Source organism: Fusarium pseudograminearum, chromosome 3, assembly GCF_000303195.2.
Source record: "Fusarium pseudograminearum CS3096 chromosome 3, whole genome shotgun sequence".
NCBI classification, from domain to species: domain Eukaryota; kingdom Fungi; phylum Ascomycota; class Sordariomycetes; order Hypocreales; family Nectriaceae; genus Fusarium; species Fusarium pseudograminearum.
Genome location: NC_031953.1, coordinates 1053347 through 1080665, shown reverse-complemented (window position 1 = coordinate 1080665; position 27319 = coordinate 1053347). Strand labels below are relative to the sequence as shown.

The 27319-nt window shown below is 48.7% G+C and overlaps 8 protein-coding genes across 8 annotated transcripts, besides 4 other annotated features; 4 read left to right on the top strand and 4 right to left on the bottom strand.

Annotated features, from left to right (window-relative positions):
* Positions 1 to 312: 312 nt before the first annotated feature.
* Positions 313 to 348: a microsatellite.
* Positions 349 to 2397: 2049 nt separating this feature from the next.
* Positions 2398 to 2434: a microsatellite.
* A 608-nt stretch (positions 2435 to 3042) lies between these two features.
* Positions 3043 to 3126: a repeat region.
* A 1035-nt stretch (positions 3127 to 4161) lies between these two features.
* Positions 4162 to 4202: a microsatellite.
* A 1149-nt stretch (positions 4203 to 5351) lies between these two features.
* On the bottom strand, positions 5352 to 6553 carry FPSE_04969 (uncharacterized protein; the record flags this gene model as incomplete). Its single annotated transcript, XM_009258087.1, has 2 exons — positions 5352 to 6461; positions 6539 to 6553. 2 exons carry the CDS (start codon positions 6551 to 6553, stop codon positions 5352 to 5354), a joined length of 1125 nt encoding a protein of 374 aa, XP_009256362.1.
* Positions 6554 to 8791: 2238 nt separating this feature from the next.
* On the top strand, positions 8792 to 11860 carry FPSE_04968 (uncharacterized protein; the record flags this gene model as incomplete). Its single annotated transcript, XM_009258086.1, has 2 exons — positions 8792 to 9353; positions 9402 to 11860. 2 exons carry the CDS (start codon positions 8792 to 8794, stop codon positions 11858 to 11860), a joined length of 3021 nt encoding a protein of 1006 aa, XP_009256361.1.
* Positions 11861 to 14752: 2892 nt separating this feature from the next.
* On the top strand, positions 14753 to 16101 carry FPSE_04967 (uncharacterized protein; the record flags this gene model as incomplete). Its single annotated transcript, XM_009258085.1, has 2 exons — positions 14753 to 14879; positions 15233 to 16101. The coding sequence occupies 2 exons, from the start codon at positions 14753 to 14755 to the stop codon at positions 16099 to 16101; spliced, it is 996 nt and encodes a 331-aa protein (XP_009256360.1).
* Positions 16102 to 16769: 668 nt separating this feature from the next.
* Positions 16770 to 17505, bottom strand: FPSE_04966 (uncharacterized protein; the record flags this gene model as incomplete). The annotated part of the gene is made up of 6 exons (XM_009258084.1): positions 16770 to 16844; positions 16900 to 16962; positions 17022 to 17109; positions 17165 to 17180; positions 17245 to 17276; positions 17339 to 17505. The coding sequence occupies 6 exons, from the start codon at positions 17503 to 17505 to the stop codon at positions 16770 to 16772; spliced, it is 441 nt and encodes a 146-aa protein (XP_009256359.1).
* A 913-nt stretch (positions 17506 to 18418) lies between these two features.
* On the bottom strand, positions 18419 to 20431 carry FPSE_04965 (uncharacterized protein; the record flags this gene model as incomplete). Its single annotated transcript, XM_009258083.1, has 4 exons — positions 18419 to 19390; positions 19439 to 19633; positions 20054 to 20132; positions 20265 to 20431. 4 exons carry the CDS (start codon positions 20429 to 20431, stop codon positions 18419 to 18421), a joined length of 1413 nt encoding a protein of 470 aa, XP_009256358.1.
* A 1757-nt stretch (positions 20432 to 22188) lies between these two features.
* On the top strand, positions 22189 to 23552 carry FPSE_04964 (uncharacterized protein; the record flags this gene model as incomplete). The annotated part of the gene is made up of 4 exons (XM_009258082.1): positions 22189 to 22211; positions 22297 to 22512; positions 22563 to 23364; positions 23460 to 23552. The coding sequence occupies 4 exons, from the start codon at positions 22189 to 22191 to the stop codon at positions 23550 to 23552; spliced, it is 1134 nt and encodes a 377-aa protein (XP_009256357.1).
* Positions 23553 to 25033: 1481 nt separating this feature from the next.
* Positions 25034 to 25579, top strand: FPSE_04963 (uncharacterized protein; the record flags this gene model as incomplete). The annotated part of the gene is made up of 2 exons (XM_009258081.1): positions 25034 to 25324; positions 25379 to 25579. 2 exons carry the CDS (start codon positions 25034 to 25036, stop codon positions 25577 to 25579), a joined length of 492 nt encoding a protein of 163 aa, XP_009256356.1.
* A 304-nt stretch (positions 25580 to 25883) lies between these two features.
* On the bottom strand, positions 25884 to 26797 carry FPSE_04962 (uncharacterized protein; the record flags this gene model as incomplete). Its single annotated transcript, XM_009258080.1, has 2 exons — positions 25884 to 26289; positions 26358 to 26797. The coding sequence occupies 2 exons, from the start codon at positions 26795 to 26797 to the stop codon at positions 25884 to 25886; spliced, it is 846 nt and encodes a 281-aa protein (XP_009256355.1).
* Positions 26798 to 27319: the final 522 nt, after the last annotated feature.

Here is a 27319-nt window from a genome sequence, read left to right as displayed (position 1 = left end):
TTTTTTTTTTTTTTTTTTGGAGTATCTGACGCTGTCTCTACAGCGTTGCAGGTGTCTCTAATATTTAACTTTAGCCTTGCCGACCACGCCTTACTGCATCTACTGTATCGTACATATCCATAGGTACCTTGGACAGCTAAGGCAAGGTAGTTGCATTTCATGACCTGCCTTATCTCCGCTTGGCCTTGTTTCCTCATTAAATCGTCATCCCCTCAATTAAAACATCCATCCTTCCTTCCTTCCGTGCCAGCCGTTTTCTCAAAAAGTTATTTGTTCCTTCTGCCGTTTGAATTTGTTCCATCGGCTCCTTCCCAGCACAGCACAGTGCAGTGCAGTGTAGCGCAGCGCCTTCACTGCAATTGAATTGGCCCTAGCGCGATCAAACAAGGCGAGGTACCTGCATCAGTGGATACAAGCTTCCCATGTCATAGGATCCTTACATCCACTTACTTTACCTCAGTTTCCGGTACGGGATCGTACCTGATTTACCTGGCCGGGTCTGGCCTTGTCCACTCTACTCTACTCTGTACTGTCTGCTCTGTTCTTCCTATGCTCTTGCTGGCTTTTCTTCAGAATCCCATACCTTTCCAAAATTACACCCCCCTCCCCTCACAAGTTGGGTTAGGTAGGCGGGTTCCTCTCTCTTCTCTCCCCCTCCCATCCCCCCTCTTTATTCTTCTCAGTCTTCCAGAAACGTCAAGGACAGGGCTTCTTTTACAAAACTCCAATTGTACGGGGGTCAGTAGTGAAGGGAACACGACACTTCTGGGATTTAGACCGATAGACCTGCCTACTGGTACGGTACACCAAGACAGGTACGGTGCAACAATTCTTGGGAGACGGCAAATTTCACAAATGGCAGCTGCCCTGACATGGGGCATGTCATTCAACCAGAGACCAAAGAGAAATATAGGTTGGAAAGGAAGGGAAGAAAGGGCACGGGCATCGACTTTGTCCGTCCGTCCATCCATCCACACACGACTTATCCATCCATGATCTGGGGCTCATTCTCGTTGGCGGGTACATTATCACCACTGTCCCCCGGGAACCTAGCAGTGTTGTAACATTGAAGCTACAGTGCCGTACTTTATCTTACCCTACCTACCCTGTCTTGCATCGTCGTCTCTTCAGTACCTACCAAGTCCAACCTTTCTCACTCGGTCGCTCGCTTTGTCTCCCGTCCATCGTCCGTTTAATCTACTCCATTGGGTGTTGGCACTACCTTGTCTGGTCGGCATTTCCGCCTCCCTCGTTGCTGCTCGTGCCTCTTCCGTCGTTTATCTCCTGGGCCCGTTGCTGCAAGCCTCATCCCGGCCGCTCTCCTCCATCCCGGCTTTCTGTTTGACAGGCCTGCAAACGCCATCGTCATATCAGATCCCCAGAACTCTGCCTTTCTACTCTCTACCTTGCATTGACTTGCCTTGCAACTGCAACGACAACTGCAACTGGCACAGACACCGAAAGGGACATTGACATCTCTCCTCCTACTCTCCCCTTTCCACAAAGTATAAAGACCTCTAGACCTCCTCCCGTTGTCTCTTGAACACAAATCATACCAACGTCTTCACAACTACTCACCTTACGATTATTTGCTCCTTCACAACTCTCATCCACTACACCCTACAACTACTCTCTACTGTTGCATTGCAGCATCAACATCTGACAACATCCGCCTTGGTTGCCTTGACGCTCCATACTACAGCTATCGTGTAAGTCCAAGAAAAGGCGGGCATGAGGTTCCTTTCACGCCGCATCTCACCTAGTTGCTTACAGCCGTTTTGGGGTTGTCTCATGCATGTATGCAAGGCTAATACAGTGCTCCCCAGGAACATAACCGCACCCAATCAGGCCGAATCTTGTGAGAGGGTTCAACAATCAAGATACAGCACTGTCAACGGCATCTACACCTACTGTACCACCCACACAGAAGTCACCATTCCCGACAAAATGGCCAACGCTTGTGCCCACCAATTCCGAATGATCAAGTCGGACAACACTCTTGTCCAGTGGATCTGCCAGCACTGTCGCTCTGGTCCTCACTGGATGATCTGGGAGTGCACTTATTGCAAGCTGCACCTATGCCGACCTTGTACGCAGTCTGCTTAAGGACTTGTTGTACGCCAACACTGTTTGTCATTCATATGCAAAATCGGTGTGCTGGTTATTCGTGGCAGTTGGTAGCCAGTCCATGCCCTGACTAACATGACGCGAAGCTCAACACAAACAGAAAATGGATGGCTGCTTTTTTTTGGTCTCGGTGCAGGCGCAAATCAATTGAGATCAAAGACAGATGGTCTCAGCGGACCTCTGATTGCGCTTGGCGTTCTGCGGAACGGTAGCCCGGAGCTGGCTCTGGATGCACGGCTACTGAACCGTCACACACCCCTTGTGTGCACCCATCACTCATCATCATCATCATCATCGCCCATCATCAAAGTATCACGCACGAAACGTCATGGAATTATACTCACCGGCTTGAGTTTTTTGGGTCTGGCACAGCTGGGCTGAGCCTCAAAAAAGGACAACACATCACAGAGAACCTGATACCCGACCGACCGATAGGCCGGCACCTGAAGACGAGAGGATTGTCCACGCTATGCTACCTTGGACATGATACATACGCCTATCTTGATTCATGTCAGCCCGAGGGTGGGAATGGGGGATTCGGCCAAACGGTGGTTTTTGGGTCTACTTTTTGATTATTATTTTTTTACACTGGTTTCCATGATGGAATAGCGCCCTGCACGTTCCACGTGGGAGATTCCACAAGGGCCACTAGGCACATTTTTGGAAGTGTGTAGCACTAGCACCACTCTCCCCCCCTGCTGAATCTCCATCTCACCAACGCTGGTCTCGCTTGGCCCTACATTACCCAAATGAAGTCAAGTCAAGTCTGTCTGTCTATCAACACACAAGAATGGACTGTTCAGACGTGTCATGTTCTTGGGGAGCATCCTCCAATCTACGACACGGCTCCGAATTTCCCTTTCGGGAGATCTGATCTGTTACAGATGACCCTGACTGATCTCTATGAGATGAGCGTTTTCTCTTTTCTCTTTTGACGTTTTCCTTTCTTGTTAATATCTGTTGGTTCTTTTTCTTTTCTTTTTCTTTTTCTTTTTCTCTGGTTCTGCATACAAGACGGTATTTACTGGCTTCTTCCCCTTTTCTTTTTCTTGTTTCGGCTGTTGTACCCCAGGATTGGTCTATCTTAGCATGCCACGGCAACATGGCTGCTGAGTGGATTACGGAGGGAACAAAGAGAAATGCCTTTATGATCTTATCTTATTGGAGCCAACAAAAGTTCACGTTTGGCTCACGGCGCAAGGCGATACACACTATGAATTGAACGATGCTGGGCTGGTTGGTGTTGGGGGTTGGCACTCGAAATAGACTATGGCTCAAGCCAAAAAAGATACAAGGCGAATCAGGGGATATCGTCAGGCGATCAAGGGAAAGTCAGTGTTTGATTTTTAGTTTAATGGAAAATATTCTATCTTGACTCATCTCTCATTTATTTGATCACAATTATCACTATCACTTTTGGCGTTGTGGATATGAACTGAATCATGAACAAGGTATCGGATTTCATTACAACCTTCCCCAATCTTTTCACCTCACCTTGCTCGTGAGGCGGCTAACATTGGATCTTGTTCATATGAGGCTTGATTGGGTACTAACGTTAAGACACAGCCTGCAGGTCTGGATAGTTTACGACGCAGCTGCCGACTAGTGGTGTATTCCCATGCCCAACTCCAACGACTGAGGTGGATGAGAAGGACAGAACCAACATCCTGTAATCTCCTCACATGTCAATCTACGTCCAGCATTTTTCGCGTATTGGCTGCCCGCTCTTCTATCGTTCGCCTTAAGCTCGTATTGAGACCCTGCCTTGGGTCTTACACCTACAATGCATCATCACTATTTACGGATACTGTAACTTTGCATCACACTTTTCCTCGTCTCTTAGCACCTCGCGCTCGGCTTATTTCCACAACCTGTGCGCAGCAAGGGTTTCTCATCTCGTCTGCCTTGTTCATCCAACAAGCTCATCGAATGGCCATCCCAACATTCAGTATCCTGCTGCTGACGTGGAAGAAGCGCGTCATGCTCGACTGGGAAACCCGCGGCTGTGACGAGGACGACGTGGAGTGTCGTAGCCTGTGTGTGCTGTGCTGTGCTGTGCTGTGTTGTGTCTGTGCAATGGCGCAGCGACGACTACTCTGCACTACTTCAGAAACACCGAGATTGAACATTCATAATGAGGCGCTTCTATTCTCGGCTTCACGACGCCCTGGCCTGATCGACATGCCAGTAGCGCCGGCCCGCAAAAAACCAAAGTTCACCCAGAAGCCTTCCAGAACAACTTAGTTGGAAGTTGTGTCAAATTGTTCCCACTGCACACGGAGCGCTCACAAGCCCACTCGCTCTACCCATCCAGTACAAATCTACAGCGACGCGCGGACCAGGGGTTTCAAATTACTGCCGCGCCAATGCCTAACATGGTTACATACCAGCCTCGCAGGTGTTTCGATGGCTCGTTGTGTGTGTTCGAGACGCCGCCATCACAAACTCCATTCCTCAACCAATAGCTTGTTTCTCCCGATCTATCCTGAGTCATGCCGACAACCTTAACAATTATCACGAGGAAACGATACGCCCCCCTTGCCTGCCGGGTCCGACCTCCCGCCCGCCCGGCCGACACGGTCCCATCGGGGAACGTAGCCGGAGCTCTGAGGCTTTTGAATTGTCCGAGCATATTGTGAGTTTCGTCGACGATTTGGCACTTGCGTTATATCATTGGACATTGATTTGTTTGGTGTGTGTGCTCTGGTCAAACTCTCTTGATCCCTCGTGCCTTGATCAAAGAATCGCGGACGTCTGTTGGTGGCCTCTTGGACTCAATGTCACTCAACGATCCAAGTGCCAGGTCCCGTTTACTCCAGGTTGCGCTAGGGCGCTTGTATAACCCATTTGCGTAACATGATTGTCATACTTCGGCAAATCTTAGACACGGGGTGATGGAACGTTTCCAGATGCTCGGACAGGCTGCGTGTGACTGACTGCTCGCCTCCCGCCTGTTCTCCGGCCCTTTACGGACATTGCAAAGACCGAAGAGGAGCCGCTCCGTCTCGGCGTCGGAGGTAAAGAGACCACCCCTCCGGTCTCCCGCGCCGAGATATTGCGGACACTGGGCGATTCACGGCCGGATGCAGAGTTATTTACGGCTAAATGTGTCGAATAAATTTCTCTGTCTCTACGATGTAATCCAGGTTCTCAACGCTGGCAGTTCGGTACCATGCGCTTGTCACTAATCTTGGTACAATGGTTGCAAAAAGGAAGAGTTCGGTTCAAGAGAAGAAGAGCCAGCAGGGTAGCAAACCCAGCACAGCCGCAGCCATCAGCCAAAACGAAAGGACTATAGACAAGTTTGTGTTTGCGTTAGAGGACTTTTGATAGTATCTGGCAAACTTGGGATCGCGCGAAGGCCAATCGCAGACGGCGCGCTCTGTTTGTCGCGCCGTTGCCTCTACATTGTCACCAATAGACAGAGTGGCATTGTCGTCGGGCTTGCTCGTAAGAAACCCATATCTGCCGAAAACTGGAGAGTATTTCATTCCAGTGTCAACCCTTCGGTCAGACATGAGCTTTTTGAGTACCGTGCCACGCTCACCCTCGGCGGTGCGGCCAGTTTTGTAATCAACGTTGAGCGAAGTACACCGGTTACAGTTCTTAGTGAGAGCAATAACGTGAGCACCATTGACAACCAACTGCGCCCAAAAGTCCTCATCCCAAGCAGTCTCGCCATCCAAGACAATATTGGGTCGCATGGCTGTCATGTCCACGTCGGATGTTGATAGCCGGTCTCTGACGTTGTTGAGAGACTCCTCCGTGGCGACGAGATACGGTGCACAATCAGAGAATGTGATCCAGTCTTCTTCGACGGAAGATACCTTGTTCCCAGAAAGGTAGCTGACAAGTAATGAGGTCCATGAGGGAGGGGTGTTTTGCGACTTGGGAGAGAATGTACCTAGCACAGGGCGTCGACCATCGCCAATGTAAACGAGTGCCGTGGCAAAGCCAAAGCAAGCACTGAACCAGGTGTCATATTCGGAACCCATGCGGTACGCGACGACAAGGCTTTGATGGAGGTTGATGTCGGCTTTAGCAAGATCTTTGAGCTTTGGCTCAATCGGTATTTCAAGGACAGTGTCTTGATCTGGTTTCCACGGTACTAAAGGCTCTTTCGGGGTCAGGTACTTGACTCGCATCATATCGCCAATGACTTCTGGCTGAAAGAGACTGCATTCCGGATGTTCAGATAGCTGTAGTTTCCTAAGTTCGCCTGACTTTTCGATCTTGCAAAGCATGAAACGACGGTCATGTTGAAGGCCTTGTGGTCCTAATCTCGCCGACTGGACTTGTATGCCTTGGATACCCTTGATGGGATAGTACCAAAGCTATCATTGCGTGCATATTAGCAAAAGAATTCAGAACAGGTTGTTTCTCTATGTATTCTAGATGCAATTGAACTTACTTGAGTGACCTTCATCGCTTCTCCAGGTCAAATAGATGGTGATGTTAAAGACAAGTCTGGATTGATAATCAACACAACCCCTCGTTCACTAGGCAAGCCACAGCCGGTTTAAGCAGGCACTAGGTTACAGCTAGGTTACGTGTGAAGAGGAAACGCGATTGATTGAGATTGCATGGTATTGGCTCCTGTTGCCGGATAACTCACCGCAATGCAAGGTGCATCCAATCATGATCTTGAAATATGAGCTGTACATGTCAAGGTATTCGGTTTAGGGTAGGTAATGTGGGAATGAATGAAGTTGTATTTCGTTGTTGCCTTGTTCATTATATGTTAGTTTAAAGAACACTGCTTGTCTGTTTAAGAATGTGCTGGTTCTCTTGCGGCAGTTTCAGAAATGCACTTGGTGGGTAGACAAGAAACAACCTAAATCTTTCGAACTTATTTCATAAAGAAAGCAATTTGGCCGGCCACGGCTTACATGTGGGAGAACTGCTCCATCTAACTCTACAAAATTACAGTAAAGTCAGCCTTTGGACTAATGTGTATAAAAAATGCCGAAGATACATCAAGCAGTCCTCGCTCACTGTGGTGACTATGCCTTTCTGGCATGCTGGCCAGGATATGCATGTTGACCAAGCATTTTAGAAGAGGTATGGCGTTTTACCCTCCAGCATAATTATGTATCCCAGAATCATATTTCTATCGATTTACTGCATTCGAAAATTAGAATGTTACCAGATAATGTTCTAATCATACCAAGTATCGAGGCGTTTATGATATGACAGGGAAAACTTTTACGAGATATATCTGCCGAACCCGACTAAAGCTAGGATAACTCGTCTTACTGGTATAGTTGCAGCCTCAGCTACGCGGATGCGAATTTAAGTGAGCTACAGGCTGATTATAAGCCGTCTGACAGACCCAAACCATTCCTGGTCAAGTCATACAACGCACCGTATTACAAAATCGTTTCCGGTCCAAACACTCGGTCATTCCCCAGGCATATGCGATGCTGATCAGACCATGACGGAGGACTGCTATTGGTATATCAACAGCGATCTGCAGCTTACTCGGCGCAGACTGATAAACTGCGACTCTGTAGCATGCACACCGCATGGTTTTCTTATTCTGCTTAAATTCGCTTTCCGAATTCATACACAATTGCTGACATGATGACATTGGATGCTTCGCTTTTCGGCACCGACAGACGCGAGATGACCGATAACTTAAGCAATGGCAGCTAAATGCGAGACCGCTCAAAAGAAAAAGAAGATTTATCTAGGATACTTACCAGCCACTTATTAATGGAGTCGTTTAAATAACTGTGGATATATAAACCAAGGGCATTGCTGACAGGAACATCCAAGGTGACGTGACGGAAGAGGCTGTGATGTTGCAGCGCAAAACAAGTCCATTCTCAGTCTAATCAAATCTCCTCTGAAACAACCCAATCAGCAGAGTGAACAATGCGAGATGCCCCTCTTGTCCAGTAATTTGGCAAGATAATCAGCCCTATCTATGCTGTAGACATACTCTTGTCCTTCTCGCTAAGCCTTAGCTCTCCGCCAAATGCGCCTCAATCTAGGCTCTATTTGGTCTGACTCGGCGCTTGGTCCGACCCGCAGGAACAGCCTCTGATGTAAAAAAAGGGTTAGCTATCTATATCCTTGATCATGTTCTCGAGGCTCTGTTGTGTAGTTGGTTACATAACATGTACGTTCGCCATATGAAAAGAGAGAAATGCTGACTGCGTCTCTGGGTTCTGTCATATCAGGGGCGTACAAAGCTTACACGGTTAGTAGCACAGAGCTTAACATGTCAATATCATGACCAAATGCCAAGAGATCAGCGATGGTATGGATATGGATAGCTCAAGCTTCACAAGCTCCGCCTCTAATAATTCTATCTGATGAGACCCTAAGTGATTTCTTTCGGAGACTAAAATCTCACAAGCAGTCAAACACTGCCCTTAGATCCATAGTAGGATTCCTATCCTTGCACTTTTTTATGGCAGATCCCTAGTCCGAGCCTTACATCGGAATCTCCTTCGTAGGGTCTCAAGCAAGACCCAAGAGTAATGATATTAGGTCAAGTACTTTTGCTTATAAGGGTGCGAGTCCGCGCTCTGCTGACTCTGCTACGATGAGAGCTGTTGTTATTATTTGTTTCTTATACAAGGTTTATATAGAGACTGTGAGAGAGTAGTTCCTTATATCCTCTTTACAGCTCATCGATCTGAGTCCAGAAGACGCAATGTCTCTCTCACGATATGGCGTCGACGATGCAAAGGTGCCGCAGCAACCTTTCCTTGCAAGTGAAGCCCCCAGAGGACCAACTTTCCTCGACACAACTGCATGCCTGTGCAGTCTCCGCGCGCTACCAGGACAGAACAAGCTCGCCGAAGCCAATGCAGCCTTAGACAATGGCCAAGCAGCATGGCAATGTATCGGAAACCAGACCCAGGGCGTTTATAACGTTACAAGTGGGAAATGGTACAAAGCGAAAAATGCCAAAGGGTCGCTCAAGCTGCCCATGGAGGATGACTCGAATCCACCGGTTGGGAAAGATCTTGTTTGGGATTCCAAAAGCAAATCTCTCGAGCCTTTGAAGGATAACACACTCACAGTCTATGATCGAGACTGCACCGGCACCAACAGGTCGAGCTTTTCCACCAGCTTCTACAGAGCCACCCACCAGCAACTGAACGACCAACTTCCTTACGATGCCGCACCTTGTTGGAGACCCGGTGCTCTCCCCCTCCAATTGCAGAATATATCTTCGTGGCAGAACGAAGGGTGCAGGGAAGGATTTCTGTGTAAGCTTTCCCTTTAAAGCTTCCACAACATACGCTGACCAAACACAGGCCAAAACAACACCATCAACTCACTCCCCCAATCCTGTCCTCCTCTCAAAGAATGCACTGTCGCACGTGTTTCGGGCATAACCTGCTCATTCAATGGCTCAAATATAGCCATGGGTGTTTTCGAGCCGATTGTTTGTCAGGCAGGCTACTATTGCCCTGTTGAAGACAAAGGTCAGAAGAAGATCCGGTGCCCTGCAGGCTCGTATTGTCAGCCGGGTTCCTCCTCGCCAACGCCTTGCAATGTCGGCAGCAGCTGTCCAGAGGGTTCATCGTTCCAACGCTATTATGTCCCCTTGCTAGCTTTGATTCTTGTCGATATTCTTCTCCTTGTGGGTATGTTTGTCTTGATGTTCCGTTCACGATGGCAGAGAACATCCAAGGCGCATACCGGTATGCTGAAGAGACACAAGACCATGAGGGCTGTCAAGGCGACAATCACTGGAGGTGGATACAAGGAGCTGCGCGACGATGCGGATCACGAGATGGCTCCGATGCAGCCTGGCTACAGTCCCTATTCACCATATGGATTTCGGGAGGGTCGCAGCCGAACTGGTTTCGAGGCTGCTCTCAACCGCAACAGTGTTTACAGCTCTGAAGCGGAGCAAAGGGAACTGGAAGCCAACCCCCAACTCAGAGCTTTTGTCGAGTCTATGCGAAGAGCAACTGAGGCAACCAACTTTGGTCTTTCTTTCAGATATTCCGACCTTGTTTTCCATCCCAAGAAAAGCCCCAAGCCTGTCCTGCAGAACGTGACTGGTTCCATCGAGCAGGGGCAACTTGTTGCTGTCATGGGCGGATCAGGAGCCGGCAAATCAACTTTCGTCAACGTTTTGATGGGTAAAACAAGCAACACGGGCGGAATCGTTGCCGTCAACAACACTCCAGGCAAGATGAAGCAGTATAAGAAGCTGACGGGTTATGTGCCTCAAGACGATGTCGTGTTGCCCGAGTTAACTGTTTACGAGAACATTGTCCACTCAGCACGCGTCAGACTTCCTCACAACTGGACTCCCAAGGAGATTGAGGATCACGTTGAGGCTGTCATTGATTGCTTAGAGCTCTCACACGTCCGCGATTCCCGGGTTGGTAGTGTTGGCAAACCTGTTATCAGCGGTGGCCAGCGAAAGCGTGTAAGCATCGGTATGGAATTGGCAGCGGCGCCTATGGCTATCTTCCTTGACGAACCAACCAGTGGTTTGGATGCGACTGCAGCATCATCCATCATGCGCACACTCAAGGCCATCGCAAGACTTGGCATTTCCATCATTGTCATTATTCATCAACCCCGAACCGAGATCTTCGACTTGTTTGACAACCTCATCCTTCTTGGCAACGGACAAACCATCTACGAAGGCCCTCAGATCGAGTCGCAGACTTACTTTGAGAGCATGGGTTTCCAGTTCCCCGAGCACAGCAACCACGGTGACGTGATTACCGACATCATCACTGGTAACGGTCGAGAATACAACAACGTGGGCGATGTGTCCAAGGAAGCCCTTATCTCGCATTGGGCCAAGATGCGCCAGAATAAGAAAGAGGAGGCTTATGAGCGGAGGAGTATCAGATCCACTATGCTAGGCGACACAGGCATGCGCCAGGCCCTCAAGAAGCGAGGCGCTCCGTACTATAAACAAGCCTGGCTTTGTCTGTGCCGTGCTATGCTCCAGCAATACCGCGCAAGGGCTGCTTTCTTTGCTGAAATGGGTCTTGCTGTGCTAGCAGGCGCCCTGCTTGGCCTTGCCAACAACCCTAAGAAAGGTATCATGTTTGTTGGTCTATTCCACGAACCTTATGATGTATTGTCGACTTCGATTGATTTCTTTTCTGCGCCTCAGTTCGCTCTTCTGATCGCAATTGCCATCGGTCTTGTTGCTGGTGCTCCTGGTGTCAAGCTCTTTTCTGAGGAGATGCTCTTGTACAAGAGGGAGGCTGAAGCAGGTCATTCACGACTGGCTTACTTCCTTGCCAAGGTTGTATCCGTCTTTCCTCGCATGGCACTTGGATGTTTGCATTTCACCGTGCCACTCTTCCTGCTGTCGACGCCTATCGTGGACTGGGGCCTGGCGTTCCTCGTCAACGTCCTGTACTTCTACTGCATTTATGGCCTGGCAAGCATCATAAGCATGGTCGTCCGTCGAGAAGATGCACCACTGTTTGCGACTATGATTTCCCTCATTACTGGTATTCTTTCCGGTTCTGCACCGCCGTTGGCATCTGTCCGAGACTGGCATATGGAGTGGCTATGGCGGGCGTCTCCTGCGACATGGTTGGCAGAGTTGTACTTTGGCCAGCTTGTGGCACCTTTCTCATATCTTTACTCGGTTGACATTGCAGCTGAGAAGACCGGATACCATCTCGACCGCAAGTGGCTCAATATTGGTATTTTGGTGGCGATCGGAACGCTTTATCGACTGATTGCTTTTGCCGGTATGATTCTTGGACATCGGCTAAGAAGATGATATATGGTATGGATAAGTTTCTTGGGTATACAGGGGTTTGATATATAATATTGAGCGTTGAATTTAAAGTTTTGATGAATAAACAAAGTAAATGTGAAATATTGAATTAGCTAAGGTCAAATTCTGGTAGCTGCCTTCCATCGTTAGGTTGCTCCCTGTATTCACCATATCAAACCTACCTACCTAGAGGTCAATACTTGGAAGGTGCCTACCTGCCAGGCTAAAGCCCGTACTTGCCTTATCACCATTACTGAGCATGTGACTTTTCGAAAACATCTCTTGCACTGTGAGTATTACTACCTATGTACGAATATCCTGTTCGCACACACAAATACCATGTCGATATTATTGGTACGTTGATTCACATGCTGATCTCTAACGGTTTCAGGGTCTTTAGTCTTTCTCTTGCTACAAACATCCCTGCAAATCTCAGTATTAACACCAATGCAACGTCGGGGGATGGATCACCAAGTCGTCAAACGCAGCAGCAGGCAAGAGTGTTTCGGGCTCCGTGCCCCCATGCTTCTGCAGGGTTTCACTATCGAGCGTTTCAAGAGTTTGAAGCATAAGCCTGTCGTTGTCTAGGTATCGACTAGGCTAATAAGAAACAACAGAAGAATTGACTCTACAGAATTGGGATCAGCTCGTGAACCGAAACAACCATCTTCCATTATCGGAGGGAAATAGCTCGAAACATTACCAACCAACAGCTTTGATAAAGCGAGAAAGCCAATACTAGTGCCAGTACGGCAAGTGGGAGAGGAGCATCAACTTTTTATGGAAATCAGGATGGAAATGTGACCAGGGCACAAAGTATATCGACATGCCTGTCGATAAATCCCTAGCAAATCGGTCTGTTACCGTTGGTGACAAAGGATTACGTTGAGGAGGCGCGGGCGGCGCGAATCTCTTGACGAATCTTCCCTGTCTCCTCGGTTGTTCCCCCCACACATCCCGCCGGTTGATATGATTGACTGCTAATTATCCTCATTTGTGGCTGGCCCTGGCGCACGTTGAAGACTTTGGCAACCAGGGATGCTAGGTACGTCAGCAGTGGAGGTGACACCACATAAATGTTACCATTTTGGTTTCTTCTGATGTTGTTTCTTACTGCAGTCTGCAACAGCAAGGACGATCAACTCGTTGCAAGCGCCAATGTTGGTCATGATGCACGACTATCTTGTTTCGTGTCGGCCTGAACTATTGGACTGACCGACTGATACATACGTATCTAGCTATTGCCGCGTGAGAAGGATGGCGTCAAGACATCGGCGCCGGCACGGTTAGTGCGATGGGGGAGACACCATTGCCGCAGGTCTAGACTGCTCAGCTCTTAGAATTCGATTTGATTTTAGAGGCCCCTGACGATCCAGCAACAAAACAAAGGCCGCTACGGGATATGTCGTGTTGGAACCGGGTGTTGAGCGTCAAGTATCTGGTCTTTGTACACATCGAGCGGTAACTGGACGGATCATCATACATCATGTCGCATGGCTCGATTGCTCAAAGTTTCAAGCACCCGCATATTGCGAATGTTGGTTCAAACCCAAGTCAGTCAGGCAGGTTATCAGTGTGCCCACTCACACTTGACCTTGAGCTCTTGTCATGCCTCACTCGGCTGCACATGAACTTGCCCCGGAGAAGCAAAGCAAACGAAAATGAGCATTTATTTCAATCGAGCAGCTCGGACCAGACATGGATGGATCAAATCAAATTGGAATCACTGGCCATCGCGTGCCCGTAGAACCACGATTTCAAGCATGGGCCAACCTGGACTGAGTTTATAGGGCATACACCAACGGTGAACTAACGAGCTCTAGGCTGTTCGTCGTCTCGGCTCCCCGCTCCTGTCGTTTGTTGCTGGGAGCCAAGTGGAGATGAGGGGCTGAAGGCTGAAAGGCCCCTATTGTGTCATTCAACAAAAAGACGACGTCTCTGGCGAAGTTTGGTTATTGATGATTGTCGCCGAGTGGGGAAAAGAGCACCTCTACTGCTGTCGAGCATCAGCGGCATTATCTACCTCGAGAGATAATTACCAGTGATTGGGCCACAATAGAGATAAGACGTGGCGTGCATAGGCACAGTACAATATCAAGATGCAGCGAGCACTGGATGTGTTTTGCGGCAAGTACACCACCACATAGAATCCTTCTCACAAGTCTAGACCAACAATCATTGATATCGCTCGACCAGATAGTAGCGTATCTTTCAACTTTGTCACGCAACCACCAGTCACTCCAGCACCACCTTTACCACATGGACAAACCCTCCACGGAGGAGCGAACCCACCATCCCGCATTGGCGCTACAGCCTACAGTAGATAGAGGCATTTCCATTGTCTAGCCTCCCACGATAAAGATCACAGTCACAGAGCTGGTTGGAAACGGAGTCGGGCTCAACACCCGCCAGGGATAAGCCAAGGGCCCAGGGATCCGGCTTTAGACACCCGTGACAGCAACAGACAGCGCCGCACGATGCAAGGATCTTAATGCAAAGTCTGTCGCGTCGCATTCGAAAAGGAAATGGACGCTACGGCCACCAGAGCGTCGGGTCGTTCAAGCCTATTCATCGACTTGCAGGAGCTGACGACCCTGACCCCAGTTGCTACCTTGCCTTCTCGAAACTTTGAAAATCTCTTCGTCCTCCCCGGACTTGTCTCGAGCTATTTCTCTCATCTCTCCCTCTTCCTCGCTCGATCTCTTGTTTTTAAAACAAACCAGTATCTCATCGTTATAATCATACCATATTATATATACTATTTATTTGATACCCTTATTCCTTCTTCGGTCGACTTTGTTGCTGAAGGCTGGCCTCCTTCTCTCATATATATACTTCTTATCTTATTGTTCTTCATCTACCTACCTAACGTTCGTCTAATACGCATTTCCAACCATGGCGACCTGCACCACCATGGAGAGCCCTCAACACATGACCATTCGAGAGCTCGACCTGAGGACCTGCCACCCAAGCACCGTGGTCGACAGAGTTGGTGCTGTTCCGGTTTTGAAGACAAGCGCTGGTAAGTTTCCTTCTTCTCATATTCTGCTTTGGCCATGCTCTTTGTCTTTTGGGCCCTGTGTAAGACCCTGGCACTTGGTTACCATGGTCACCATCAAGGCCTACCCTACCCTAGTCAGTATAACCTCAGGGTTGAGCACACGACGATACTGCATCTAGCCTAGGGCTGATTGGTACGAGCTCAACATTCAATATTTGGAGCTATTATCGTATACAGCTTGCCAGCATGAAGACAGAGAATGGACTGCTGCAGTTCGTTTCGGTATTCATCATGTTCGAAATATCAGGCCTCGAGACACAACCCAGCAAGACAAAGCCGCTGAAGCAAACCACCATGACTAACATCGCGAGCAGCTTTCTTCACATTCCTGCGCGCCAATCTTGTCCTTCACTCGGCAATGGTTTCGGCCACTAGCACTCCGCAATTTGGTTCATCGGTGCCTTTTTCTTCTTTCGTCCCTCCATCGCCTTCTCCGCTTGCAGCTTCTACTCCATACTTTGGACTCGACGATGATGAAGACGTCGAGCCATTGTCTCTCGAGGTTCTCGACAAGCCCCAAGACAAGGTCGAGGGCATGCGCCTTGTCGCCGACTCGATTGCCCAGATGCGCCAGCGGGCCTCACTGAACCTCGTTTTTCACCCAGTCTGCCTCGCCGGTCTATCAGCTGCCCTTGCTTCTATCTACCATTTCAGCGGTGTTTCTCGCGACTCTGGACTCGGCATGACTGTCTCATGCGGTGTCATCATGAGCTACCTCATGGGCATTCGCTATCTAGCTAGTGGCTACATCTCTTTGGCCGAACGACTCCGCTGGAACTGGCTACGATCTGACGATGGAGAGGAGGACACCCTGCTAGCTGCCCGTCTCAACCAAGATATCATCGGAACCCTTGTCCTTCGCCTTGAACCAAACCAGACATCCAACCACAGACGACGACGATCGCTTTCTCTCCGAGGAGGCAAGGGTGTTATTCGTGCGTGGACCACCAACCTCAACTACCGCGGAAAGGGTGTCGGAAAGGACCTGCTTCAGGAAGCTGTGCGCGTTACCAAGGAGAAGTGTGGAAAGGATGCCGAAATTGGATTTGCTCAGGAGCACGCAAACAGTGCCATGCTGCTCCCCGGCATCTTCAATGCACCCTTTCGACGTGATGAGGTTCGAGCTACCAGAGCCTTGGACGGCATCCTGTCCAACTGGGACCTCCTCAAGAGGAGGAGGTAAATGAAGTTCTTTATTAACCAAAAAAACAAAACACATGCCGGGATACCCTAATCTCTTTCGAAGGCGTCACCATTTGACAAAGCCGATAACAATATGAGATGACGAAGGGGGGTGAACGGACGATGATGAGAAGAAGATACCAAGACTGCGATAAACAAATACCCCAGAAAACGATACAGCCGACGGAAAGAAGATACAAACAGCAATCGACAAATCACACAAAGATACCACTAGAGGACGACGGGTCATTACAGTATAGACTCTGATTTACAGGAGAGATGGGAATATGCAGGAGGGGGAGCATTTAATGGCTGGAGCACTACTCTTTCCTTTTTCTTACTTTTGTTTTTTTGATACCTCACCTACCTGTACTGTCACTTGAGATACCCCATATTTCTATCGTTTAAGAAGTTCGTAATCATTTGTTCATGATATAGTTCATGATCAATAGCAAACAAATATTTGATTTTAAACACCCTGTGTCCTCTGTCTTTGTATGACAAACGCTTCCCTCGTGTATACTCGTAAACAACAACCTTTTCTGGTATCATCCTCTCAACTGTGATAAACAAAGACGAAATCAACAGATCCTTTCACCGGAACGCTATAACACCATGTCGCAATAAAAAAGGCTCAGTAACAAACGAACAAACACAGCAGCGTTAAAGCTACTTGTTAGGGTTGTATGTTTCGCGGCCGAACCCCCATAGAGGGCGCCCCATGCGGCTCAGACTGTGAATAACCTATTTACTGGGTCAGTCGATGCTCTCCTACCATCATTAATGGAATGCTACTTACATCCTGGACGGTGACGGTCTTGGCGTTTCTGTATTCCACGTAGATAACACAGTTTTGGAGAATCTAATATGCTGTTAGTAACTGTCTCAACGGTGAATAGACAACCGGGCTGGTATGCGTACAGTCTCCAGGCGAGCTTTGAGCGCAGCTCGGATATCATCATAGATGCCTGCTGAGATGCGCTTCACACCACCGCGGCGAGCAAGACGTCTAGAAGTAATCTGTCAGCACTTTAACTCCCTTCTAACCCTCGGGCTTGACGAACCGAATAGCGGGCTTGGCTAGAATGATACGGTCAGCAAACACATATTTGGCATGCAGGGTAGGTGAGGTGAGCAAACATACTGATTCCATGGATATTGTCTCGCAAGATCTTGCTACAAAAAAGGAAGTATTGTCAGTTTGATGTCTCATTTTCTTCGTCTTTGATAGACTTTACCGGTGTCGTTTGCCACCAAGAACCGTTTTACCGCCGGTACTCTGTTGACCAGCAGGTCGACCGATGCCCCTCTTCTGCATGGCCGTCACCTTTCCGCCCGCGTAAGTAACAGGAATAGGCATCGATCGCGACCCCGAAGGGCCACCGCGTGAGGGTACAGTAGGCATTGTTGATGATGTGCGTGGAGGTGGTGTGGTGTATAGGTAGTCAAACCGAAGTAAACTTGAATGTCAAACTTGACGCTTTAGAATAAAATAAAATAAACAGAGAACAATTGCCAGTATAGTCTTTGACCAATATTGGTTTTGTAAAATGACGAGCGATATGCAGTGCAATAAAGGTGAGGTTGTTATGGTGTTGGTTTGAGTGCTCAGCTCAGTCGCGATACATCATTTCTCATTCTGAGTTCTATCGCCCAACCACGTGACCACAGGATGAATCACTGTTGAGCACTGTCAAGCACTGGCAGTTTTATAAACTGTCCACCGCTGGCAAAAAGCTCAACGAGGAATTGTTATATATCATGCTACTACTTGCGAGCCAAAGAGTGGGTGACGTATTATTTTTTAGGGGTACTTCTTGTGCTTCCGATAAGATACATGATTCGTGAGCCAACACGTGAAAACGGTTGAACAAAAAACAAAGTCTACTTTTCATTGGGCAGCTGAGCTTTTATCAATCAATGACTACAATCCCACTAGGTTCGCAGCCCGATGAATGTAACAATTCAAAGACCAAGTTCGAAACCATGCGTTCATCTTTACTCTTCATCCATTAAAAAACACTATGCTTCCACCCAAATCTTTTGTCGCCCTGAAACGACGTGCCGTAACGCCTGTGTCCTCGCTGCCCTTGCTGCTAGGAGGTATATATCATGAAAGCAAAGCGAGGGCGTTCGACGCCTCTCGCATGTGGGGTATAAATCAAGTTGAATCATAACTGATGTTAGGGTACTTTTGCTATCAATCCGACAATGCGCTCAGGTACCTGTTCTGCAAGATGAATAGCCGTGGTCAACCCTCAAGTCTAATGTCGAGTGAGAACATGTCGCTGATGGAAACGATCTGAAAATCACTCTGTTCACGCAGTCGCAGTTTCAGACGCAGTACCTTGTGCGCCTTCAACGGCCTCGGAAGAGGCATCAGTGACGGCAGGGGGGTCAAGGACGCTGGCATCATCAGGCTTTACTTCCTCTCCAGATTGAGGGGTATCGTCCATCATGGGCATGTCAGGGTCGATAGGAACATCCTCTGTCTCTGGGGAAGGGTAGGTTTCCTTGATCTCTTCCGAGGGCTGTGATACTTCGGGTGTTTCAGTAGCCTCATAACGGGCAGTTTCGGCCGTCTCGTTGGGTCTAGATGCTTCAGAAGCGATGAGTGCCTCGGCAGCAGCCTCAATGTCTGTTTCTGATTGAGTCTTGTAGGGTTCGTCAACAGTACGAGGTCTCTTGGCGGGTCGCTCATCAGGGTCTGAGCCGATTGGGTGAACCGCTTGAAACTCAAGCTCAAGCTCATCCAAGCGTCGCTTCAAGCTATTCTCACGTCGGTGGCTGTCTTCAAGTTGTGCACGTAGCTGAGCCTCGCTCTCTCTTGTCGCGTCAAGCTCGGAGCGCAATTGGTTTTGCTCAGCACTCGCAACCTGCTGACTGTTTCTAGCAGTGGCTTCTTGTTGCTCCAACTGCGCAAGACGACCTCGGAAAAGCTCTATGATTACTTCAAGCTCGCTGACCCGTGTCTTGAGGCTTGAATTTTGCGCGATGAGTTGCTCCTGAGATTGAGGCGCATCCATCTTGCGGTCTCCGTTCATAGGCGATATTGCGCGACCTTCTCCAGTTGCGACAAAGCTACTCTGGTATGGGTCTTCAACCATAAAGGAGGATATGTTGTGGTGCGCATACATCGAGGGGGTGCCAGTGCGGGAGATGGGAGAATCTCCATCGTGACCGTTCGGTTTGTTGTGAGAGGCTCGTCGTGCGGCAGCAGTAGTATCGAAACCGTTCGCATCGGTCGTGGCGAATCCCTGCGCTGCAGCTTGCTGCTGCTGCTGTTGTTGCTAGAGAATATTAGTGACAAGTAGGATATCGGAAAGTATCGAACTGACCTTTTTCTTATTCGCCAAGTCAGGGCGCATGGTTTTAACTCTGTTGCGACTCTTGATAACATCGGTCTTGAGGGAAATTGGACGGGGTCGACCATGTAGCTTGAGGAACAAGCCACAGGCATTGCAGAGAACAGCACCATATTCGTCGCGACGCCATAACGGGGTTGTAGAGGTACTGCAATTGTGGCAGGTAGGCTGCGTTGATCCATTAGTTGCCATCATCATGCCGGTTGTTGAACATGAATACAGAGTGAGTAGATGCGAAAGCGGGAGGGAGAGTGCTGGTTATTATCTCGGCCACGATAAGAGGATGGAGTAAAAATCTTTGGCTGCAACGTAACTGGCTTGATAAGCCAGATAAGCCCGCAGTAAAGACCCACTCTGAATCCTGACGTGGTCTAGCGTGGCAAGGTCTGAAAGATAAGCCACGTGACCGAATGAATGGTGGGCGATAAGCCCAAGTTGATTGTAATGGCTGCGAAAAAAAAATGGGACGCAGCTCTCGAGATAAGATTGCAGTACGGTGGTGACATGCAATGTAGAATGGATGCGACTCTCTCTCTCTCTCCACGGGTGCTGATAAGATTGCGATAAAGAAACATAATCGAGACTTACCATGGTACTTCCAGATCCCCCACTCGTCGCGGCAGGCGATGCAGTAGGATACATGGCGGGCGATGGAGCAGCCGAAGCTCTGCAGACAAGGGTTAGTTGAATTGCACATGAAAAAGCCAGGCTGGCTGATATTGTTGGGGGGGCTTGATTGGGACTCGGCGCATCTTGTCGAGTGTATGTGCATGGGTGTATTTACAGGTGGTGTCCGTACCTCAACTGAGTTGCAACGTCGGTGGCCGCGTTGGCAGCAGCGAGTGCTGAGATGCCTGGGAGTACGTGTGGTGGTAGAGAAGTTGATGCGGTCGTCGACGTCGATTCTGGTCTGGAGATTGGATCAAGTGCTGCCTGAGCAAGATTTTGCGTCCCGTCCTCCTCCATTTTGTTCGATGGTCGCCGGGAAGGAGGTATGGGATGCTATCGATAAAGATGGGTATTCGACTTTATCAGCGATTATGTCGTGACGCGCAAAGTCGATTGTGTGGTGTGTGATTGTATCGCAACAAAAATTTGAGGAATGGTAGTGATTGCAGATCAGCAGTGTCTGTGTGTTGCTGCACCAAATGACAGAAGCAAAGGTGATGGCAAGGTTGATGTAAGTGAGAGAAAGATTATGCGCTGGGCAATGTTTGCGATTGAGAAATAAGTGACGGACCGCGTCGCGCACTGAGCCTCAGTGCCATCCTGCCTTATAATGACGGGCGGGCCGACCAAAGTTTTTTACTTTTAGCTGCACGTAATAAATTTGAGCGCATTTTGATTGGTCACTTTGTTAAAGGTTGCATGGGCATTTCTTTTGAATTGGACCCTGTCTCGAGGTGCTGGACTTGAGAATCACCATGTAACTGCTACTTGAAACAACTCGTATTCTAACAGTTATCCGTGACTAGATTCGAGATAACGAATGCCTTTTATCGATACTGATTTTTGAGATATGATATCTTATCACGGCCATGAAAAAAGCGAGCGCTGACTTAGCACCCCTGTACCTAGGCTAGATTGGCCTGGCTAACCTTTGATTTATGATTGAACAAAATTTAAATTACAGTTATAGAAAATAATTCACAGTGACGAATATGATTTAGTAAAATAATCATTAATCGATCATTAATTGAATGACCACCCATCGACTGGCTGATGTTGAGTTTATGCCTGAATATAGTTGGGATTTTGCACCCCAGGGATGCATCCAATGTCGTAGCAGACATGCGGATAGAAAAGTTTGCCTCCCAAGTCTTGGGGTATAAAAATAAGGAGTCTAAGAAGCATAGTATATCATAAGTTAATATACTAATTTCGTCTCTTATGCTTCCAGTGGCTAATTCTTCTGATACCCTAAGGCCAGAGATGCGTTCGGTGTCGTAGCAGACATGCGGATCACATTGCCATTATCTCTTGCAAAGCGACTGAATTAATCAAACAAAGCATTAATACGAAAACGTGTATAAATACATACATAACTCATCAGAACAAGATCCCAGAAAACTTAACCAGTTATGCTTATGCTTCTAATTCCCGTCTTGTCTATAGGGTAAATCCACCGTCATGGGACCATGTCAAATTTGAGGCTGAAATTGCCAGCCGGTCGATTTAATGAGTGGGCTTCGGAAGCTGCGGAGCGGCAGGAAATCAGAGACAAGAGGCAGGTAATTTCAAACAATTGCTTCTTTCTGGAGACAGTGAGTGGCATGTATCCAACTCACCAAAGCAAACATACTATCCGTAGAGTCCCAATCACTAGCAAAAAGATGGTAACAAAAAAAGTCATATAGATAGACGCGTTGTACGCGTTTTGACACACACACACATACGTCATTCCCCACATCATCGACAGGGACTGGCACAACAGCCACATTATGTACCCCTCCACGCCACATCCACACAAACAGGCCATGTCAGTGCCTTGCCAGGCCATACAACAGGCCAGGCGCCAGGCTCAGCGGTGTGAAAGTGACATCTTTAATGCCGTACCTTAGTACACTTGGGACAGGGTCATTAATTAACATAGTCCCCAGAATTTCCTTTCTCGACCCATCTTCCCATCCCATCATCTTCACCTACCGAATCGAAACAGTTCAACCTCCTGTTTCTCTCTATCCCTTTTTATCCCCCAAGCACAATCACTCAACCAAGTCATCATGTTCAACTGGGCTAAGCAACAGTAAGTATCGACTCTATCAACCCTCTCAACCCCACCATGCATCACCATCACCACATACTGTAAAGCAAAATACTGACCGCTATAGACTGGCCAATGTCGCCGGCACTCAGGAGCCCATCTACGGTCCCTCTGCCATCAAGTCTGTTGCCATCGAGGCCGAAAAGACTCCCTACACCGAAGTCACTCGAGATGGCCTGAAGTGGAAGGCCATGGACTCGACCTCTGTCGAGACTGAGAGTTTCTACATCACTGCCGACAACGGTTACATCGCTCTTGCCCAGGTCATCTATAGCAACGTTGCGTATGTTCCGCAGAATCCGTACCACTGTCACCAGCTAACATGTGCAAAAGCGGCATTCGAACAACCTGCCAGTTCAACTGCAAGGTCTTCGACAAGGACCCTACAAAGCCCCACCTCTGGGCCTCAACACCTCTCAACAACCAAGACTTTAACGAGGACAAGACGAGTTTCTACGCCGATGACTGCGCCGTTGAGCTGTCCGAGGATGGCACATACTACACCATCAAGAGCATGAACAGCCAGAACGCCATCGTTAACCTGAAGATCACCCGCTCTACCCCTGGTTTCCAGGCTGGCACCACAGGCACAACCCTGTACGGCACCGACCACAACAACCCATGGGGATCCATCAGACACGCTTTCTGGCCTCGCTGTGTCTCCGAGGGTACCATCACCACCAAGGAGGGACCCATCGACTTGAAGGGCAAGGCTCTTTTCGTCTACGCCCTCCAGGGCATGAAGCCTCACCACGCCGCTGGTCGATGGAACTTTGTCAACTTCCAGGGTCCCACCTACTCAGCTGTCATGATGGAGTTTACCAGCACTCCATCATACGGCTCAACCCTCGTCAACGTGGGTGGTATCGTCAAGGATGGCGAGATCATCCATGCTGGCGCCATGAGCACGGCTACTCACACTCAAGTTAAGAAGGATTCCGAGAACGAGTGGCCCGAGCCCAGTGAGGTCAAGTACACCTGGTCTGGTGCGACCAAGGATGGAAAGCCTGTCGAGGCCTTGATTGAAGGGTCTCTCGGCGACCGAGTTGACCGAGTTGACGTCATGGCCGAGGTTCCTGGTTTCGTCAAGACGATTGTTGCAGCAGCTGCCGGCACAAAGCCTTACATCTACCAGGTGAATTTTGCTCCTTTCTTTTTTCTCCCCCGTTGATTTAATTTCCGAACAAACGAACCATTGGGGAACCCCCTTGCTGACAAGATAATCTATAGTACCACCCCAAGCTCTCCCTGAAGCTCAAGATCGGCGACGAGGAGATCGTCGAGGAGGGCGTCATATTCACCGAGGCCACCTTCATCTCATAAGGTAGAGGCTAGACGACAGAAAGAAAGACGGGGTCGATATTATGGTTTATTTTTTGGATTCGTCTTTTTTCTTTTAATATTCAGAGTACCAACCTCTTTCTTTTTCTTTTTCAAACACAAACAAAGACATTGGGTAATACAGTAATCGACACTTTTGAGAAGAGGGCGGGGAGTCTCGGCGTTGGAGACAGTCGGCTTGGTCACTCGTTTGAATGGATACGATATACTACAGACACTACTTACTACACTACAAGTGATGCCCTTTCCAAACCAATATTTGGACTTGAAGGGCCCTTTCTTTATCTTGGCTCGACACGTCCCCACGCGTCTTTTGATTCGGGCTCAGACCTTTGTGTGTTTTTACTAAACCGCGGGCCGAATGAATAGACCATTGTTTCCCTTCGCCCTCGTCTTGGATCAGCCCAGAACGAGAACTTGTGACGTCCCACATATGTCCAAGTTGGCTCTCATTGTCTGGGCAGGTCGGGGGGAGCCACTATGACAATGGTGATACCATGTCTCTTCCATCTCTCTCTGTCTCGATGAACCGAAAGAACCGAAGGGGCAGGGCAAACTTGGAGACTTTTTAGCCCAACTAGTGGGGGAGGGAGAAGTGAAGGAAAGAAAAGCCAATAATATTGGCGATTTATCGACAGCTCTCGTTCTCCTTCTCTTTAGCCTGTTCCCCGCCCACGATGTCAAGGGATAGATATCCGAACTTTAGTACCATGTTGGCTACTCTATACTAAGGTGGGAAATAAATACTGTTAGACTGTGCAAACCAAAGAATCTCCACAACAAAGTGCTGCATGTCTTGCCCGTTCCTGACTACCTTGTCTCGTCACAATCTTTCTTAGCCTCTGTTTCGTATGCAATGCAGGTGCTAGCTAGGCTACATGAAGGTTTGTCTCTTCAAGCAAGCACTCTTTGGGCCTGCAGGTCCCCTCCTTTTTTTACTTTTACGCGTTTTTATTGCTTTTTATTTGCTGCACTCACTTTGGCCGACGTGTTGATGATCTGAGTCGCTGTGCCTGACTAACGGGATAGTGAGACGACGACCCCATCTTCACAAACTCAGTTGGTGGGATTCGGTTTTTGTCCAAGGGTCGCGACTTATACGCGACAGAGAAGAGCATTCCTCTAATCCAGAACACCAATGTTTTAGTTGGGAGAGAGGATCCAGCCAGCCCCTGGAGACGATGTCCAGTGTCTCGAATTACACAAGCTAGTCTCTTGTTCTATCTCGTGAGGAATTGAATATAAGGATTGCGAGAATCCTCTTTTTCTTTACTGATAGCTACTACTCACTATCATCCCTCGTCTTTTACATTCTCCCTAAAGAATATATCCTACCAATATTCCATCTTTTCTCCCTCTCGCAAAGGACGAAAGAATTCCATATCTCTCCACCATCCTTCAAACAAAGGGTTTCTTGATCATCACGAACATACCAGCACCGAATAACTAAAACTTCAACGACAATGACTGCCTGTAACTACCGCGATGCGTCTTCGTACGCTCCCGTGTTCCCTTCTCCTCTCAACCCTACAAGTCATGGACCAGTCAACAAATATGGAGCTGTCCGTATTGCTCGCCGAAGACGCAGTCGAGCTGGTCGACGAGGACCTCCTGGATCCCACACTCTCACCCAGCGATTCCTTCGTGTCAAGGCTGCTGATGCGTGGAGGGGACATGTTTTAAGTGCTCAGGTTACTCAGTACGAGTACGCTGAAGCTGCTGCCATGGGAGTTATAAGGGAAACCAAGAACAGAGTAAGTTCCTTTTCCACACCATTCCAAACATCACATACTAACATCTCGTCCTAGAACTGCTGTCCTTCAATGCCCGGCCTCAAGAACTTTGGCCTCAACTTCTCCCTCTCCGACGCCCACCGCATCGCCAGCAGAATCAGTCTGCCCGATCTATCATGCCTCAAGACAAGACGCATGCTTCTCGCCATGGGCCTCGTCGGTCTGCTACCAGCCCTCAAGGTCCGTGATGCTCTGAGAGCGGCCGAGTCGTTATGACTTATATTTCACGGCGAAGAAAATAGCTGTGACAAGAATAATGACCGTTATGAGAATTGCGATTGTGAGCCGTCTTTTGATGGTGCGGCGTTTTTGGGAGGAGATTTCTATAGATATACCCGCGTCTTTACGCCTGCCTTTTCCTTTTCTTCACACCAGTCTAATACAATACAATATTTGTTTGACCGTACCAAGAATAAAAACAATCATAATCCCCAGTCCAATACACCATCCCCTTACCCCGTGCTAGCTATGTGCATAGATATCATACATCGTGCAAAGTTATACATGAATCGTTCTTTACTCATTTATCCTTCTCCTCTTTATACTTTTCCTCCACTGGCTCCGTGGACCCTGGTTTCTCAGCCGCTGTACCGGCTGCTTTCTCTTTGGGTGGGCTTTTAGTATCTGGGTGTAGAACGGCGTGCTCGACCTGCCATATAGCTCTCTCTAGCTCGACCTCGAGAGCCGGCATGTTGAGGGTTTCGGAAAAGGTCTGCACTTCCTTTTGGGTTAGGAGGGTGCGTTCCTTGTTGTCTGGCTCTTCAGCAGGCGGGGCATGTAGCGCATAAAGCTGGTCGAGCTTCTCGGATGGAGATGGCCGTAGTAGCTTGTGCTCCAGAAGCCATTGGATATGCTTGCCACCCGCAATGGCTCGGTAGTGTGACCAGGCTCTGTAGACAAGGTAGAAAAAGGGGAGGTTGGGGATACTGCCCGATGTTAGCTAGTGGGATCTAAGAAAAAGCAAAGTCAAAGACATAGCACGACATATACTCACATGGGTATCAGCGCAAATGGGATGGTAATTGGCATGCCCACAATGCACCAGACGAGCCTCTTCTTATGGAGAGCCTGACGTTCCGTCGCAAGAGTTTGTAGAATACCCTCAGCCTTGTTGGTTGGTATCACCGAGCTCGGGAAACACAACTCGACCTTTCCTCTGCCCTGGATATCCTCGCCACGACGTCGCGAAGACAGAGGCGGCACCGACTTGAGCCCCCATTCCTCGTAGGGGATGCGCCGAAAGGCGTAGTTCCCGTAGTCGACGACCTTGCGCTTCCAGCCCGACTCCATCTTCTCCCACTGCGCCCACGTCCTGGCAGCCCATGCGGTGCCCTTGTCAACGTAGGTCCGACCCTGTGGCGCAGTGGTGACCTCGAGTCGTTTCGCATAGAGCAGCGTTCGCCGCGTGGAGAGCGGTAGAAGGTACAATCTCATGGTGGGTGGTTGGTTATAGAGTAAAGTTGCTTTGGAATGCGGATATGTTTATGTCGAGAGTTGCTCGAAACCGATTGAGTGCCAAAAGAGCCGTAAAAGTGTCGCAAGAGAGACTATCGCAGCATGACGGATGCCTATGATTATAAGATTTTCTGTTGGAAAGAGGCCGCACGGGTAGAGAAGAAGCCGGTGAAGAAAAAGAGGCAGTAGTAGAAATTTGCCTCCTCTGGATGGAGATTCAACAAGCAAAGCACTGGACAGACAAGGGTTTATTGTTCTTTCTGCTTGTGGCGAAGCTGACGACGATGCAATTTTTTAATCACCAGTGGTTGTTTTTTTCCCCAATGCGCTGGCTAAGCTTAGTTTGTTGAGAAAAGAAAGCTTTCTCATGGTTTGGAGTTGGAGGCCCCCAGAGCAAGAGTCAAGACGGTGACGCACATGCTCGTCATGGTTGGAGAGAGATTGATTTCTTGATTAACACGTGCAGCCTTTAAATATCGACTCAATTACACCACGAGGCTA